This window comes from Phyllostomus discolor, chromosome 1, assembly GCF_004126475.2.
Source record: "Phyllostomus discolor isolate MPI-MPIP mPhyDis1 chromosome 1, mPhyDis1.pri.v3, whole genome shotgun sequence".
Taxonomy (NCBI): Eukaryota; Metazoa; Chordata; class Mammalia; order Chiroptera; family Phyllostomidae; genus Phyllostomus; species Phyllostomus discolor.
Window position 1 is genome coordinate 69721639 of NC_040903.2, and position 14208 is coordinate 69735846.

General features: G+C 38.8%; 1 protein-coding gene across 6 annotated transcripts in view; it reads right to left on the minus strand.

Annotated features, from left to right (window-relative positions):
- Positions 1-14208, minus strand: part of SFMBT2 (Scm like with four mbt domains 2) — a 220138-nt gene that overhangs the window by 58618 nt on the left and 147312 nt on the right. For all 6 annotated transcript variants that reach the window (XM_036024478.1, XM_036024495.1, XM_036024501.1 and 3 more), the window contains exons 10-11: positions 9123-9205; positions 2915-3041 (exon numbers count right to left, since the gene is read on the minus strand). In XM_036024478.1, the coding sequence (XP_035880371.1) occupies positions 2915-3041; positions 9123-9205 (210 nt within the window). The remainder of the gene's footprint in view (positions 1-2914; positions 3042-9122; positions 9206-14208) is intronic.

Consider the following 14208-nt stretch of genomic DNA (forward strand, 5'->3'; position numbering starts at 1 on the left):
GAACATTATTGTAAGAAAAAACATGACAATATCCTTCCCAAAACACAAAGCCCCATCCTCATAAATCGCCCTTGCTCATTGTCAGCAGCTTGAGAGAGCTTGAGATTCTATCCAAATATGCACCTAAAATAAGATTACACTGATCTCATATATTTTATTCATTGCTCCCCTTTCAACATCAGCTCCTTCAGACACTCAAAGGACTATCTGACTTCAAGAGAAGTGAAATATTAAATAAAAATCACCATTTTAATGACCTGAAAGTGGCCAATTAACCATGAGTTGAAAATACTTCAAATCAATTTAATGCACAAATACAACTGATAAATTGTTATGAAGTACTTCATAAATTTAAGTGTCAAATAAATGGTCTGTAATCAGAATCACCATCATCATAAAAATACTCTCACAGTCACAAACTGACCATAGTGAGTCTTTAATAGTTTATCCCCAGGACTGAGGAAAGACAACACCGTAGACACAGAACTGAAATAATGAGAAGGAAGTGCCAGTAAACCTGCCATTATGTCAAATGGTAAATGTTCAAACAAGGGGCAAGAACAAAACAAACCAAAAAAAAAAATTAAGCCAGTTCAAGGAGACTGAGTGGACTTTTACTTTATTGAATGAGACAAACGCATATTTGTGACCAATAATTACAGGTAGACAATATTCAACAGATCATTTAATTTTCTTTTCTTCAGCTGTGTAAGGTCTGGAAAAATGGACAATTTACTTTTTGACCTTCTTCCGAATGCTAAACTCACTGCCATTACTACAGAATGAAAGCACTCTGGAGAATGAGCAGAAGAGCTGGCATGAGCTGACATATTTCTTTGCTATAAATCCAGAAATTTATATCCAAAGAAAAACAGCAATAAGGCCCTGGCTGGTGTGGCTCAGTGGATTGAGTGCCGGCCTGCAAACCAAAGGGTTGCCAGTTCAATTCCCAGTCTAGGGCACATGCCTGGGTTGCAGGCCATGTCACTGGTTGGGGTGGGGGGGCAGGTGTGAGAGGCAACCACATTGATGTTTCTCTCCCTCAGTTTCTCCTTTCCTTCCCCTCTCTCTAAAAATAAATAAATCAAATTTTTAAAAAAACCAGCAGTAAGGAGAAAAGACTGACAAAAAATGTTAAGGAAACACTCAAAGTTAATCATCACTCTTTTACAAACTGGGAAGCTGTGGGGTTTAGTGAATTAAGCAACAAAGTTGTCGAGAGCAATGTAATCGAACCCTAGGCACATCTTAAGACTTAAGATGGTTTCTCTATCTATAGAAATCGGGGTAATCTTACTACTGTCTGCATTAAGTAATTAACTTCTGTGATGCACTGTGGAAGTACAAACTGTTAAATAAATTATGACTACCAAAGAATTTTAACCAGAATGTGCTAAATAATAAGGATGACACATGGGTTCTGAACTTTACCATTTTTGTTTTCAAATTAATAATGCAAACAAGACTCCAACCTTAAAATTTGGCTTATAGTATTAGGTGGCATGTTCAACTAAGGCATTCAAAGTCATCCTAGAGCTCCTGTTTCCCCCAGGGCAGTCGACTCAGCTTCACGTGTAGTGAAGAAAATAAGGTCACACTCTATTCCTGTAGCTGCAGAAACATCACTATTATGCCTGCATCTACATTTTGGCTAATTCTAACAAGAGGCCATTCTACTTGAAAATCTACTAAGCAATTAACTTTTTGAGAATTCCCTCTTATTTAAAATTGGAAATCCTAAACCACAGTAATGTTTTAAACCATACTCTGGGAATTAACAACATCTATGATGTTCAGCTAAAATTACTGCTCTCTACCCTTCCCAGTCTCTAGAACGGTAATATTGATGAGATGCTGGGTGTAGCTAAAAACTTTCAATACTTTTTGACCTACTTACTGATGAAATAAAGATGAAGATATTAGCAGAAATTCTATGACCTCCCAAACTTTCTATTCCAATGGTAGTATGAACATGCTGTAAGATTCAAAATACAGACCAGGAAAGCTAATGTAACCTTATTATTCATATGTAGTCTTATTGCTTTTTCCATATACACTTGAAATAACTATTGAGTGCTATGAAACAGAAAAACAAACAAAAAAAGAAGCAAAGTATTTTAAATCACAGAAAGATGGGAAAATCTTAAAGATCTAATCCATTTCAATTTTTTTCATTGAAAATATAACATCTAGAAAATATACTCTTCTAAATCCAAATCCAAAATCTGATCAAGATTTTACTTACAAACACACTGTTCTGTGAATTATCTGTACAACTGTAAATAAAAATGTAGCTATAAAGAACAGTTTAAACACCATTAAACAAACAAATCTAATTCCTGATTAAACAGAGGTGGGCAAAAGTAGGTTTACAGGTCTAAGTGCCACATGGACTTTATTCTTGTATTATTATTTATTAATCATTGTATTATATATTTGTATCACAATTTTAAACTCCTTTGGCCCACCCTTGTATATTCGGGGAGAAAATCATCTCCAGTTACTCTTTTAAGGAAAAATTAAACATCTATGGAAGGAACCAAAGAAGGGTATTATTCACATTAAAATACACAGTTCTACCCTCATAAGAACCAAGACCTCAAATACTAGTTTCAGTGACTCATTAATTTGTGACATTAGCTTTTATAATCATAGATGTAAAAAACCACTGTGTTCAAAACAAAATTATTACTCCAGCATCTCATTTCATGAAATTCTTAAATTAAAATGTGAGCCTCCGTACGGATTTGTGTTTGATTAGTTTCACTTATTTAAGAACACTGAATAATTTAAGATCTGTTTAAATAAAAGAAACACATGAAAAGGGCACTTCTAAGAAGTGCTGGAGACTTCAGCACTCTGTCATTTCTGGACAGACCCTAAATTCTCCAGAATGATTATAAACTACACTTACCTTCCAGGTGAAGCCACATCAGCCTCCCCTTCACCCTCACAACAGAGGCCACACAGAGTTCTCTTGGATTCCTGGGGTTTACGGCTTCCAGCTTCATGTTCTTTGTGAAACCCCGACTGAATGATGTCTGAAAGAGAGAGCCGGCGCTGAGCCAGTAGATCCCACAACGAGATAGTGCGCAGCAGCAAGGCCGGCCAGCTGATGCGGCAGAAGTGCACATGCACACCCACGCACACAGACCTTATTCATAAGACAAACAGGTTGTTCACATGTTTGTCCTTCCCGCCACTTACGAGGAAAGAACCATGCCTTCTCCATGTGTATCCCAGAAATTAGAACTCTGCTTGGCATACAGCAGGTACCTAATAACATGTGTTGAATGAGAGGATGAACACATTCTCTGTTTCCAGTCCCATATGCATGCTCACTTCTACTGAATCACTGAGACACACGTAATTTCTTCTACTTCTCTGTATTCCTCACCCACATCAGATCTGGGCATATCTGGGGGCGTGAAAGGAGAGAGATCGAGTCTCTGCCTGGGATCATCTTCCTTTGGCCTGAAGAATATCCGTTAGCATTTCTTTTAGCACAGGTGTACTGGTGAGGAATTCCCAGGGATTCCTATCTCTGAAATGATCTTCATTTTATCTTTCTGCTTCTTGCTTATGTGTATTTACTTTCTAAATTCACATTTAAAAAATTTACATATAGGAAAATTCACTCTTTGTACACTGGTCCATGAGGGTAAGGCTGTTAGATAAATGCCTACAGCCATATGGCCATAACCACAGTCAAGATACAGAGCAGTCCCTTCACCTCCAAAACACCCTTGCCCTGGCTTCTCGGTAATCAGCTCCTCCCAGGCTCCCAGTTCCTGGACCACTGATCTGTTTTCTGGCCTCTACTCCCACCTTTTCCATATGCCATATAGAGGGAATGATATACTATGGAGCCTGCAAGTCTGGCTTCTTTCCCTAAGCAAACTGTATTTGAGCATCATCCACGCTCGTGCATGACGAGTCAGTAGTTCATTCTGTTATACTGTTGAGTAGTTTATGTAGATGTACCACAGTCTGTCCATCTGTTTACCAGTTGAAGGACATTTGGATTGTTTCCAATTTTTGGTGACTCTGAATAAAGTCATCATAAACACTTAAGCACAAGTTTTTGTACGAACATAAAACACATTAGTCAGCTCCAGCTGCCAGACTAGGTGGCTTAAACAAGAGAAATGTCTCGCAGCTGCTCTGGAGGTTGGAAGTCTGAGATGAGAGTGTCTGCAGACCCAGTGCCCTCTGAGGCCTCTCTCCTTGGTTTGTACATGGCCGTCTTCTCCTTGTGCCTCTACATGCCTTCTCCTCCGTGTACGTGGTGTGTATTTCTATCTCTTCTTCTTACAGGGACACCAGTCACACTGGACTAAGGCCCACCCATACCACCTCATTTTACCTTAATTACCTGTTTAAAGACTCTAACTCCAAATATAGTCACATTCGGAGGTTCTTGGGGTTAGGACTTAAAACATGAATTTTGGAGGGACACAACTCAGCCTATAACTGTTTTATTTACAGCCTATAACTGTTTTATTTCTCTAAAAAGAGAAGTGCTAGACCACATGGTGAAAGTATGTTTCTAAAACAACTGCCAAATTATTTTCTAATATATCATTTTGCATTCCCATCAGCAGTGTATAGGGTTCCAGTTGCTAAACATCCTCACCAATTGATATTGCCAGTTTTTCAAATTTTAGCCATTCTTATAGGTAAGTAGTTTAAACTTGCATTTTCCCTATGGCTAATGACATTAAGCAATTTTTCACATTTGTCATTTATAAGTCTTCTTTGGTGAAGTGTCTATCTTTACCTTCATTCTTGAAATATGTTTTTACTGAATAAAGAATTAAGTTTTGTTTTCTTTGTAGCACTCTAAAGAAGTTGGTTCACTGTTTTTTGGCCTCCATTGAATCTGATGAGGAATTTGTTATTATTCAAACTGCTATTCCTCTATTTGAAATGTATCATTTTTTTCTCTGGATATTTTCAAGATTTTTCTCTCCATGTCTGCATTTCAGTGATTTGACTATGTTGAGTTTCTTTGTTTTTATGCTGCCTGGGATTCCCTGAGATTCCTGAACCTGTAAATTCAGATCTTTCAGCTACTTTGTTTAATTGGGGACCATTACTCCTTCATGTATTTTTTCCTTCCACACACTCTGTGCCCACTTCTTCTGAGTCTCTGATGACACATGAGATTGCCCCTCAGATCCCCAAGATTCTCTTCATCTTCCTCCCAACCACCTGCCATTTTTTCTCTGTTCTTCACATACAACAATTTCTATCTTCAATTTTATAAACTCTTTCCTCTCTCATCCCTATTCTGCTATTAAGCCCTTCCAATAAATTTACTTATTTCAGATATTGTATTTGTATTTGTCAGGTTTAGAATTTCTCTTTTTTTGTATTTCTACTTCTATTCTGGCACTTCCTATCTTTTCATTCATTGGCAGAATCTCTTCCTTTATATCAACGTTTCTGAAATTTTAGAGTACATCAAAATCATTTGGAAATCCTGTTAAAAACAGACTGCTGGGCTGCCTCCCAAAGTTTGTGATTCATTTTATTTAAAGTGAGGCCAAAGAATCAGAGAATCAGTATTTCCAACAAGTCCTCAGGTGATGCTGAAGGAGCTTGTCTTAGGGCCACACTTTGGTGACCAGTGCTTTCTACTAGTGAGCTTAGTTATAACAGGGGCTTTAAAATACTTGTCTACTACCAATATCTGGGTCATCTTGGGTTTGGTCTCTGCTGATTACCTCTTCCACTGAGAAGGAATCCGAGTTTCCTTTTTCTTCATGTGCTGATCAACTATAAATTGAAATCTGGATATTTTAAATGTTACATCATAGAAAATCTAGATTGTATTATATTCCTCCTAAGAGTGTTGATTCTTCTGTTTTAGCAAGCAATGAACTTCGTTGGATTCAAACTATACACTCTTATCTGTTGAGAAGCAGCGTAAACCTTAGTTCTGTTCTTTCATCCTTAGCTACTAGGTTGCGTGGAGTTTGCCTGTCAAATATACGGTCCAGGGATCAGCCAGAGATTTAAGCAGAGTTTATGCACAGAATTCATGGTTCCCCCTCCTGGCTCTTCCCTGTCTGTGACTTCCCTCACTTTCCAGTAGTTGTGGTTGCCCAAATTCAGCTATCAGGTCATACGCCCAGAAAGATCATAGATTTTATATCAGTGTTTTAGTCATCCTGCAAGTTGTCAACTGTGGCTAACTTCAGTCCACTTGTCTAAAAATTTGACGATGATCCCCCCATGGTCTTCCTTTCTTCCACACTCCTGCTCCCTCTGGCATCTGCCTGCTTTGGTTTACTCTCCACATCCCTCAGGGAGGTGTTTTTATTCTGGCTGGTGTTTAGTTGCCATTTGTGGGAGGGTCAGTTCCATATGAGCTTAGCCATTACTGAAAGCAACACTCCCTCCTAAGTAATTATAATATAAAAATTTCCAAAATTACCCACTACTGTAAATTTTAACCAGACATTACAATACAATATAAATATATCTATTTTGAAATATATAGACAGAGATAAGTGCCTATAAGTAACAGATTATATCTCCTTGTTACTCATGGAAGGAAACCAAGGTAATTCACACTTACATGTCTTTTTATATACATTAAGTTAAAATGAAAGTCTATCTCTATGTAACAGAACAGAATTATCCAATGTACACCGAGAAATCAATTTGCTCTGTTCCTTTATGTTTCTTTGGAAATAGGAATGAAAGCTCCTCCAGGTGGGCCACTTTCCTGCATGTCATCCAAACATATCCACACATATTATGTACTGAGCTTCTTTCTGATAATACAACTCAACAGGCTGCCTGAAAAGCCTCCAAGTAAGTTATAACGCATTTTATCCTATTATAATAAGGGAAAGCTACAACCACATGACCTATTTTAGTTTCCACTTACTGCTCGGGGGTAATTTATAAAGGATCAATGGCAACACTGTTACCTGTGAGTTTATTTTACTAAGCATTTGGCTGTGTCAATCTATTTCAGAACTGCCTGTGGTTGTTAAACATCCTCAGGGAAATGTCTTCCATGCATCCACTTCCAAACTACCTCTCCTGTGGTACACACAAGATTGGTGATTAAAAAAGAATTCATAATAAGCATTCCATTAAAGAACACTGTAGCAAGCTAACAAAATTCAGCAAAGTACCAATGATGTAATGCATACGTCAACAGGCAGATAACAATCCTGTCGATTAAATAAACAAAAAGCCAGAAACAAAGAGGGGCACATCTGTAACAAGTGCATCCCTAATGAATACGCCAGTGTATTTATCAGAACAGATTTAATCTCGGTAGTTAAATCCTAGAAGCTCAGAGGTCACCTGGGGATATGGCTACCTACTCCACTGTTAAAATAAAATCCATTTTGACAACAGCTGGCTGAATGGGAGCAGCAGTCAGCTAAAAAGATGCTCTGGTGGAACTATGCTGTCACAGAAGAAACAAGTCCTTAAATACAGAACTAGGGGAGATATGAGAGTTTTCTCCCCAAAGTTAAAGAATCAGGGAAAGATTTTTCTTCTTGTCAGGTAGAAAACACAAAGTAAAGGGGCTTGGGGAAGTGATGAAGTGCTCCTATGATCCAAAATGAAAGGCCATAAGGACAGGAGATTCTGTCATGAGTGATTTCAACAGGGTAAAAAGTTTAATAAGACTGCACTGGACTTGATACACCTTCAGTGGTAAGCAGCTGCTATCCCCACGATGGTACAGTTACACAGCTGCCCCCTTCATACCACCTAAACTCTCACCATACAGTTCTTTCAAAGCCACAGAAGAGCTGCCTTTGTGCAAAGGCAATGCCATCCAAGCAGAAAGTTCATTTCATCAGTTACAAAGCTTTGATTTCCACTCTGCCACTGATTTGTTTCTGTATTTAGGAGTACAAGTTGACCTAGTAATCAACCTACTTAATTCTCCAAAATCCATTTTTAACTTATGTTCAGTATTGAGTTTCTCTCTATGAAGTCAACCCTTTCCTCCTCCCAGTTCTCATATTCTGTTACCCTGCAGAACAAATTATAGGTGGGGTTGCAATGAATCAGCAGCAACAGGAACCCATGTCTAGAAAACAACTCTTTGATTTGAGAGAGCTTTGAATAGTAGTATTAGCAATCCCCAACTGGAAGACTTTTGTCTTGGCATAAAGATTACCTATCAACCTATCACCACTAAATGCATGTTCAACACAGTAGGCTATACATTAATGCCTCATTCTTAAATCAGAGATAATAATCTCGGTCCCTTTTCATAGTTCCTAGGGTTGATGAAGTTTAAATGAATAATTTATGAACTACTTAATACAATGAACTCCTACAACTAAACAAGCACACACACATACAAACAAATACACACACGCGTTGCTATTTTATTTGTCACAAAAATCCTATTACTATGTCAGTAAGGTCTATTTGAACAAAGTAGAGGTTTAAAATAAGCAAAGGAAAGTACAAAATTGTTGGACTAGCATCCCACTAAAATAATCCAAGACAAAAAAGTAAAAATAAATATTTTAAGACTATTCTTATCAATATCACACTCCACAGCAAGTGCATAACTATTGGTGGCACAGGAGGCTAACTGTTCACCAAAGTTTATCCTCCTTCTTCCACAGCATGAAGTTATGCTGAGGGCCAGCAGGCCAGCCAGGGCACACCCACGCCTCACTCATGGCCTGGGGTAGGGACTCGTTCTCACCAATGAAAAGTGAGCAGAACAGTATGTGTCAATCAATACCAGCTACAGTGCTTAGAACTAAGACTATCTTCTCCTGAATCTCTTTCCCTATCTGTTCACCAAAACATATCTAGCCTAAGGCTCATCACAATAAGCCACCCGATAGTCAGAAACATCCTGGGCCCTTCCTTCCCTAAGTAAGAAGCACATTTATAACATGTTCAAGCCATTATACATTCAGTAGTCAGTTTGTTACTACATCTCAGAATTACTCTAATATACAAACTTGAAAGGAGAACTTTTCAAAAACTACGAAAATTTTAGGGTCCTGCAGAACACACCAGCATTGTAATCTTGTTCAATAAATAGAAAACAATTGGTAACATTTATAGTAAGCAACATCTATGATAAAAGAAATAACAAGAAATGAGTGTCTTACATTTTTGAAGCAGAACGGAGGGGCTTCTTCTGTTCCATGCTGCTTGTGATAATCTGCCCAGTCAAAGTCCTGGCCAGAGCACCCTGTGCGGGACAGAACAGCGATAGAGTGTGAGTCAAGCTAAACCTCAGAGAAATGAACAGCGTTATGGTGTGTCACTAACGAAAATAATAAGGGGTGCAAGGATAAGTCCCCAAAAGGTAAAGCCTTTTCTTAAGCCTGACAGCACATCAGATTTTATGAGGGTCAAACAAAATATTTTGAAAAATGTGAAGTACTACATATAGGTAAGGTATACCCTATTATCATAACATGGTGCCCAAAACCAGGGAAGAAGGTGGAATTTACCCACATCAGTGCACGACGGTGGGTAGATCTGCTTTGGGGAAGAACAGAAGATACTGAGGGAGGGGTTTAAGAAACAATTATTCATGTATGAGGTCTCTCTGGAAAAAGTCCAACCAATGTTAATGTAATGAGAATGGTTTGCATGACATCAATGTAACCTGGCAGTCAAGGAGAATGGAATATGCATGTGTGAACAATGACAATTTCACTGTACTAGTCAGTGGGGGTGGTAGACACCACTGAGTGAGCATGTGTACTGTGGGGCCGTCACATTCAAAATGACTAAGTAGAGCAATGAATCTGCATGAAATTTTGCATTAAGCTTGAACATTCCTCCAAAGAAAATGTTTGGATGATTCAGAAGGCCACAGCTATGGACAACTGAAGATTGGCAGCTTCATCACAACAATATGCCTGCTCATGCATTATGTCTCATGCAGAGGTTTTTTTGTGAAACAGTGAATCACCCAGGTGACTTGGCCCCCTTACCACCCAGATTTGGTACTCTGTGACTTCTGGCTTTTCCCAAAACTAAAATCACCTTTAAAAAGGAAGAGATTCCAGACCACTGATAAGATTCAGGAAAATACGATGGGGCAGCTGATGGTGACTGGGAGAACTGCGTGAGGTGACAAGGTGTCTACTTTGAGGTGGACTGAGGCATCATTGTCCTGTGTACAATGTTTTTTTATCTTGTATCTTCTTCAGTACATGTCTCTATTTTTCATATTACATGGCTGGATGCCTTCTGGGCAGACCTTGTATACTAAATTTAATTAAATACAGATCTTACCAAAATGGGTTTTTCCTATCTTTATTCATTTCATTTGAGAGGGAAGGTGCAATTATACAATATATATCCGTCATAACTACAAGACACGGGAGAAGGTGAGAGAAGAAAACAACAGTTCTAAATTGTTAGAACAACATAGGGTGTATGGCTTAACTAGACAGGAAAATACATTATATGAGTATTTGTGTTTTCTGTGAAAAGGATGGTGATGGAAATGAAAAATACAGTGGCTATTAGGATTCATCGACACTGTACCAAATGTCACTATACTCTTCACTTAGTGCTCTCTTTTTATTGTTTGGGTTATTGAACATACACGCAACTGTATTTTTGATGCCAAAGAAACTGGAGAAATTTCTTTTCCTCCACATTGTTCATAACCCTACACCCTCAAATTCAGTTCACATGGGGACTCTAGTCACTAAATCCCACAAATACAGAGTAACTACAGAAATTCTTTATTAAAGAAACTCACGACACCGGTTGCCTCCTACCTCCATCTGTACTCACAAGCACAAAACAATATTCTTTTCATTAAGTAAGCTCAATTTAACCAACTCTTCTTCAGAGCGGGGGATTATCCAAGAAAGCAGCTGTCCTCCTCTGGCCCAGGGACTGAGCCTTGATCCTCCCATCCCCTGCCACCCATCAGCAGCACAGGTAACCCCTTCTGCGTAAGATACCCATCTCATTCTATGAAGACTGACAGTTCCTCATTTCTTTCCAGAAAGGAGATAAGAAGTCTCAGAATTCTGAGATGCTATGTACTCTTTCAAGCTGGTTCTGAAGAAGTCTTGCACATCTTCTACCTCCCCGCCTGCCCCACAACACCGCTCTCTCCAGAGCTGTCCCTCCAGCCAGATGCTCTTGCATCAGAAGTTTCTGGAAGGAACCAAACCAACTTTCTCCCAAATATTCATAAGTAAAACAAAATGTGTTTTAAATGAGGTAATGCAAGTCTCTGTACAATTACTATAACTTGCCACTTTAAGAGAATTAGTCTGTCTGAAACTGTTTGGGATCAAATACTCACATTAATGTATAAGAATAGAATTCACGAAAAGACACCTAAAACTGGAGAGAAGTTATCTAACAGTACAAAGCGTACTGAACCACAAGGTAGGACTGATTTTAGACCCAGTTCTACTAGGAACTAGATGGAACAAGGCACAAGTCTTCTGTGCAACAGACTTTATCTACTAATTCACAAAACAAGATCTTTAAAGTCTCCTCTGGCTGCTGCGCTCCATGATTCAGAGCAGCCATCACTAATAGTGTACTGCTGGGGCTTAGGATTCTTCCCTTTCCCCTGTGGTTAATGGCCTTTTCTCCTCCTATGAGAAAAGTGTGAAAGGGTCGACAGAGGTTATGTAACAAGACATCCCTAGCCGAGCTCTCGATTGAACAGCTGAAGGCAAGATGGCTCGCTGCAACAGAAGGACCCTATTTGGTTAGGGGTGTGGCCAGCCCACAGTTAATCAAGGTCTCCCCCTGTTCAGTATCTCTTCCCTAGACCTCCGCTACTTCCTTAGTTAATTTTGTGAGAAAATATTATCCACATCATGGGGGAAGGGAAAAAATAAGGGGAAAAAATGACCAATGAATAGTAAACTATGTTCTAATATGAAATTTAGGTTCTTTATGGTCAATGTTTGTTCAGATAAAACTTTTCAACTTAGAAGTCCCCTCTACTTCTACAGACAGGCATTCAGCAGGGTTTTCTATTATCAAGTCCATAATCACCAACCTCCAAAGGGCTTCAACCTACTCCATAAAATGTCATGCTCCACAGTTTCTTGGACTAACATTCAATCCTGTCTATCCAGTTTTCAAGACTCTCTATGGGAAGCCATTTTTAATCTAATTATTCTAAGAGACAACCGAGTCTTGCTGAGTACGCTGGCAACAACTAATTATTCTGCCCCTAGAACTCTCTCCTTCCCCTGAACATTTGAACAGCCAAGACTTTTCTTCCTCCTCCTTCTCCTAGGGACCTTTATTCACTTAAAATTCTTTTCCTTCATGCTGATAATGAGCTCTCTTTGTAAGGCAGTTTTGTGACAGCTCAGAAAATAACGGCTACATAAAAACAAATTGCTGTGCCTTGTATAATAGAGACAACAGGGGTCAATTATATTCATTAATCAACAAAGACAGAACAAGGAGTTCTAAGGCTTAACTGCAGTCAGGAAAATATGTTTTAAACCTGGAAGAGAGGGAAATAGCAGAGGGGAAAAGAAAATAAAAGAAAATCAACCCCCCTTGGGCTATTAAAATTTGCAACAAGCTGCCATAGGAGACTGTTGAGCCACAATCACTAGACTTATTTCAGCTTTTATTAGTATTTATTCTGAATAAAGTTCCAACTGTTACAGGTCCAGAAAGGAACAGGTCGATGACCCATATCCATGTGACACAAATTAATTGACATAAAACAGCTCTACTTCCAAACATTGCTATTGGCAGTGTTAGTAGACAATTCTTTTAAAAAAACAATTTGGCAGTTAAAATGTTCATGGACTTTGACACAATTTCATTTCTAGGAATTTATCACATAAAAACAACTCCGAAGACCAAAAAAAGTGTTATATATTAAGATGCAACAACATTATTATTGATAATATGGGGGTCACTATGTCTCCAAATATAGCAAATTATATAAAACTTATTCAAGCCCATGAAAAGTCATACAGATATGAAATTGCATCTGGTTTTTAAAGATCATGAAAGAGGATTGCTATTATTTTCAAGTACCTCCAACCTTTTGGTGTCTCTGGGCCACACTGAAAGAAGAGTTGTCTTGGGCCACACATTAAATACACAAACACTAATGAAAACTGATGAGCAAAAGAAAAGGTTTTAAGTCAATTTACGATTTTGTGTTGGGCTGCACTCATCGCTATCCTGGGCCGCATGCAGCCCAAGAACTGTGAGTTGGACAGCCCTGTTAGATGCAGTACACCAAGCAAGTGTGGTGTGCTGCACTTGCTTACACCACAAAGACTGGTGTAAGAAAGTGCAGAATTATCAATTTTATATTGAAAATATACAAAGAAAAAGGCCAGAGGCAATGTAACAAAAACTTAACAGTAAATATCAAAATTATTATCTGGGAGGTGGGACTCCTAGATAATTTTTTCCTCTACTTATTTGCACTTTGCAAGCTCTCATTAATGATCATGTTTTATTTCAATAATAAAAAGTATTTGAAAGCATAACATCTTTGCTCTATTTTAAAATACAATCAAGGCACTAGTCAATCCATCAAGGATCAATTCAGCCCAGGGAAAACACCAGGATTGCCTCCCCATAGCTCTCCTCCCACCCCTGGTGTGCTCACGGATTCCTGACTGCACCTGGCTCCTCCGTGAGTCAGCTCCCCGCTCACTGCCAGGAAATGAGCTCCACCACCCCGAGACAATCTTGGTGGGCAGGACCCTTGCCAGTGACTTGGGATGGAAAAAATATTTCCCTCTCTCATGAAAGAGACCACGGGAGTTAAGGAGCTGCTCTTCTATGCTGGGTGGATATAAAAAAAAAGGTACAGTCTAAATAAAAAACAAAAACAGCAGAAAAGTACCATGCTTGCCATCTCCTTGACTGGCAAAATGAAAACCAATGTGACCCCACCGCTGTGATGACTGCAGGGAGCAGATACTTTTACACATGGCTGGTTGTCATGTACCTGAGAAAACCACGGCAGACACCAATCTGGCAACATGTGTCTAAATTTTTAAGAAGGTATCTGCTTCTCTAACATAGCTATTTGTTCATTTACATGTTCATTTGGAAATATTTAGTAAGTGCATGCTGTATGCTGAGGGGGGCCCTGATACTAGAGATACAGAAGTGAACAAAACCGACAAAAACCCTAACTTTCACAAAGCTTACATTTCAGTGAGAGGAGACAGATAATAACACAAATACAAAAAGTCAGAGGATCAC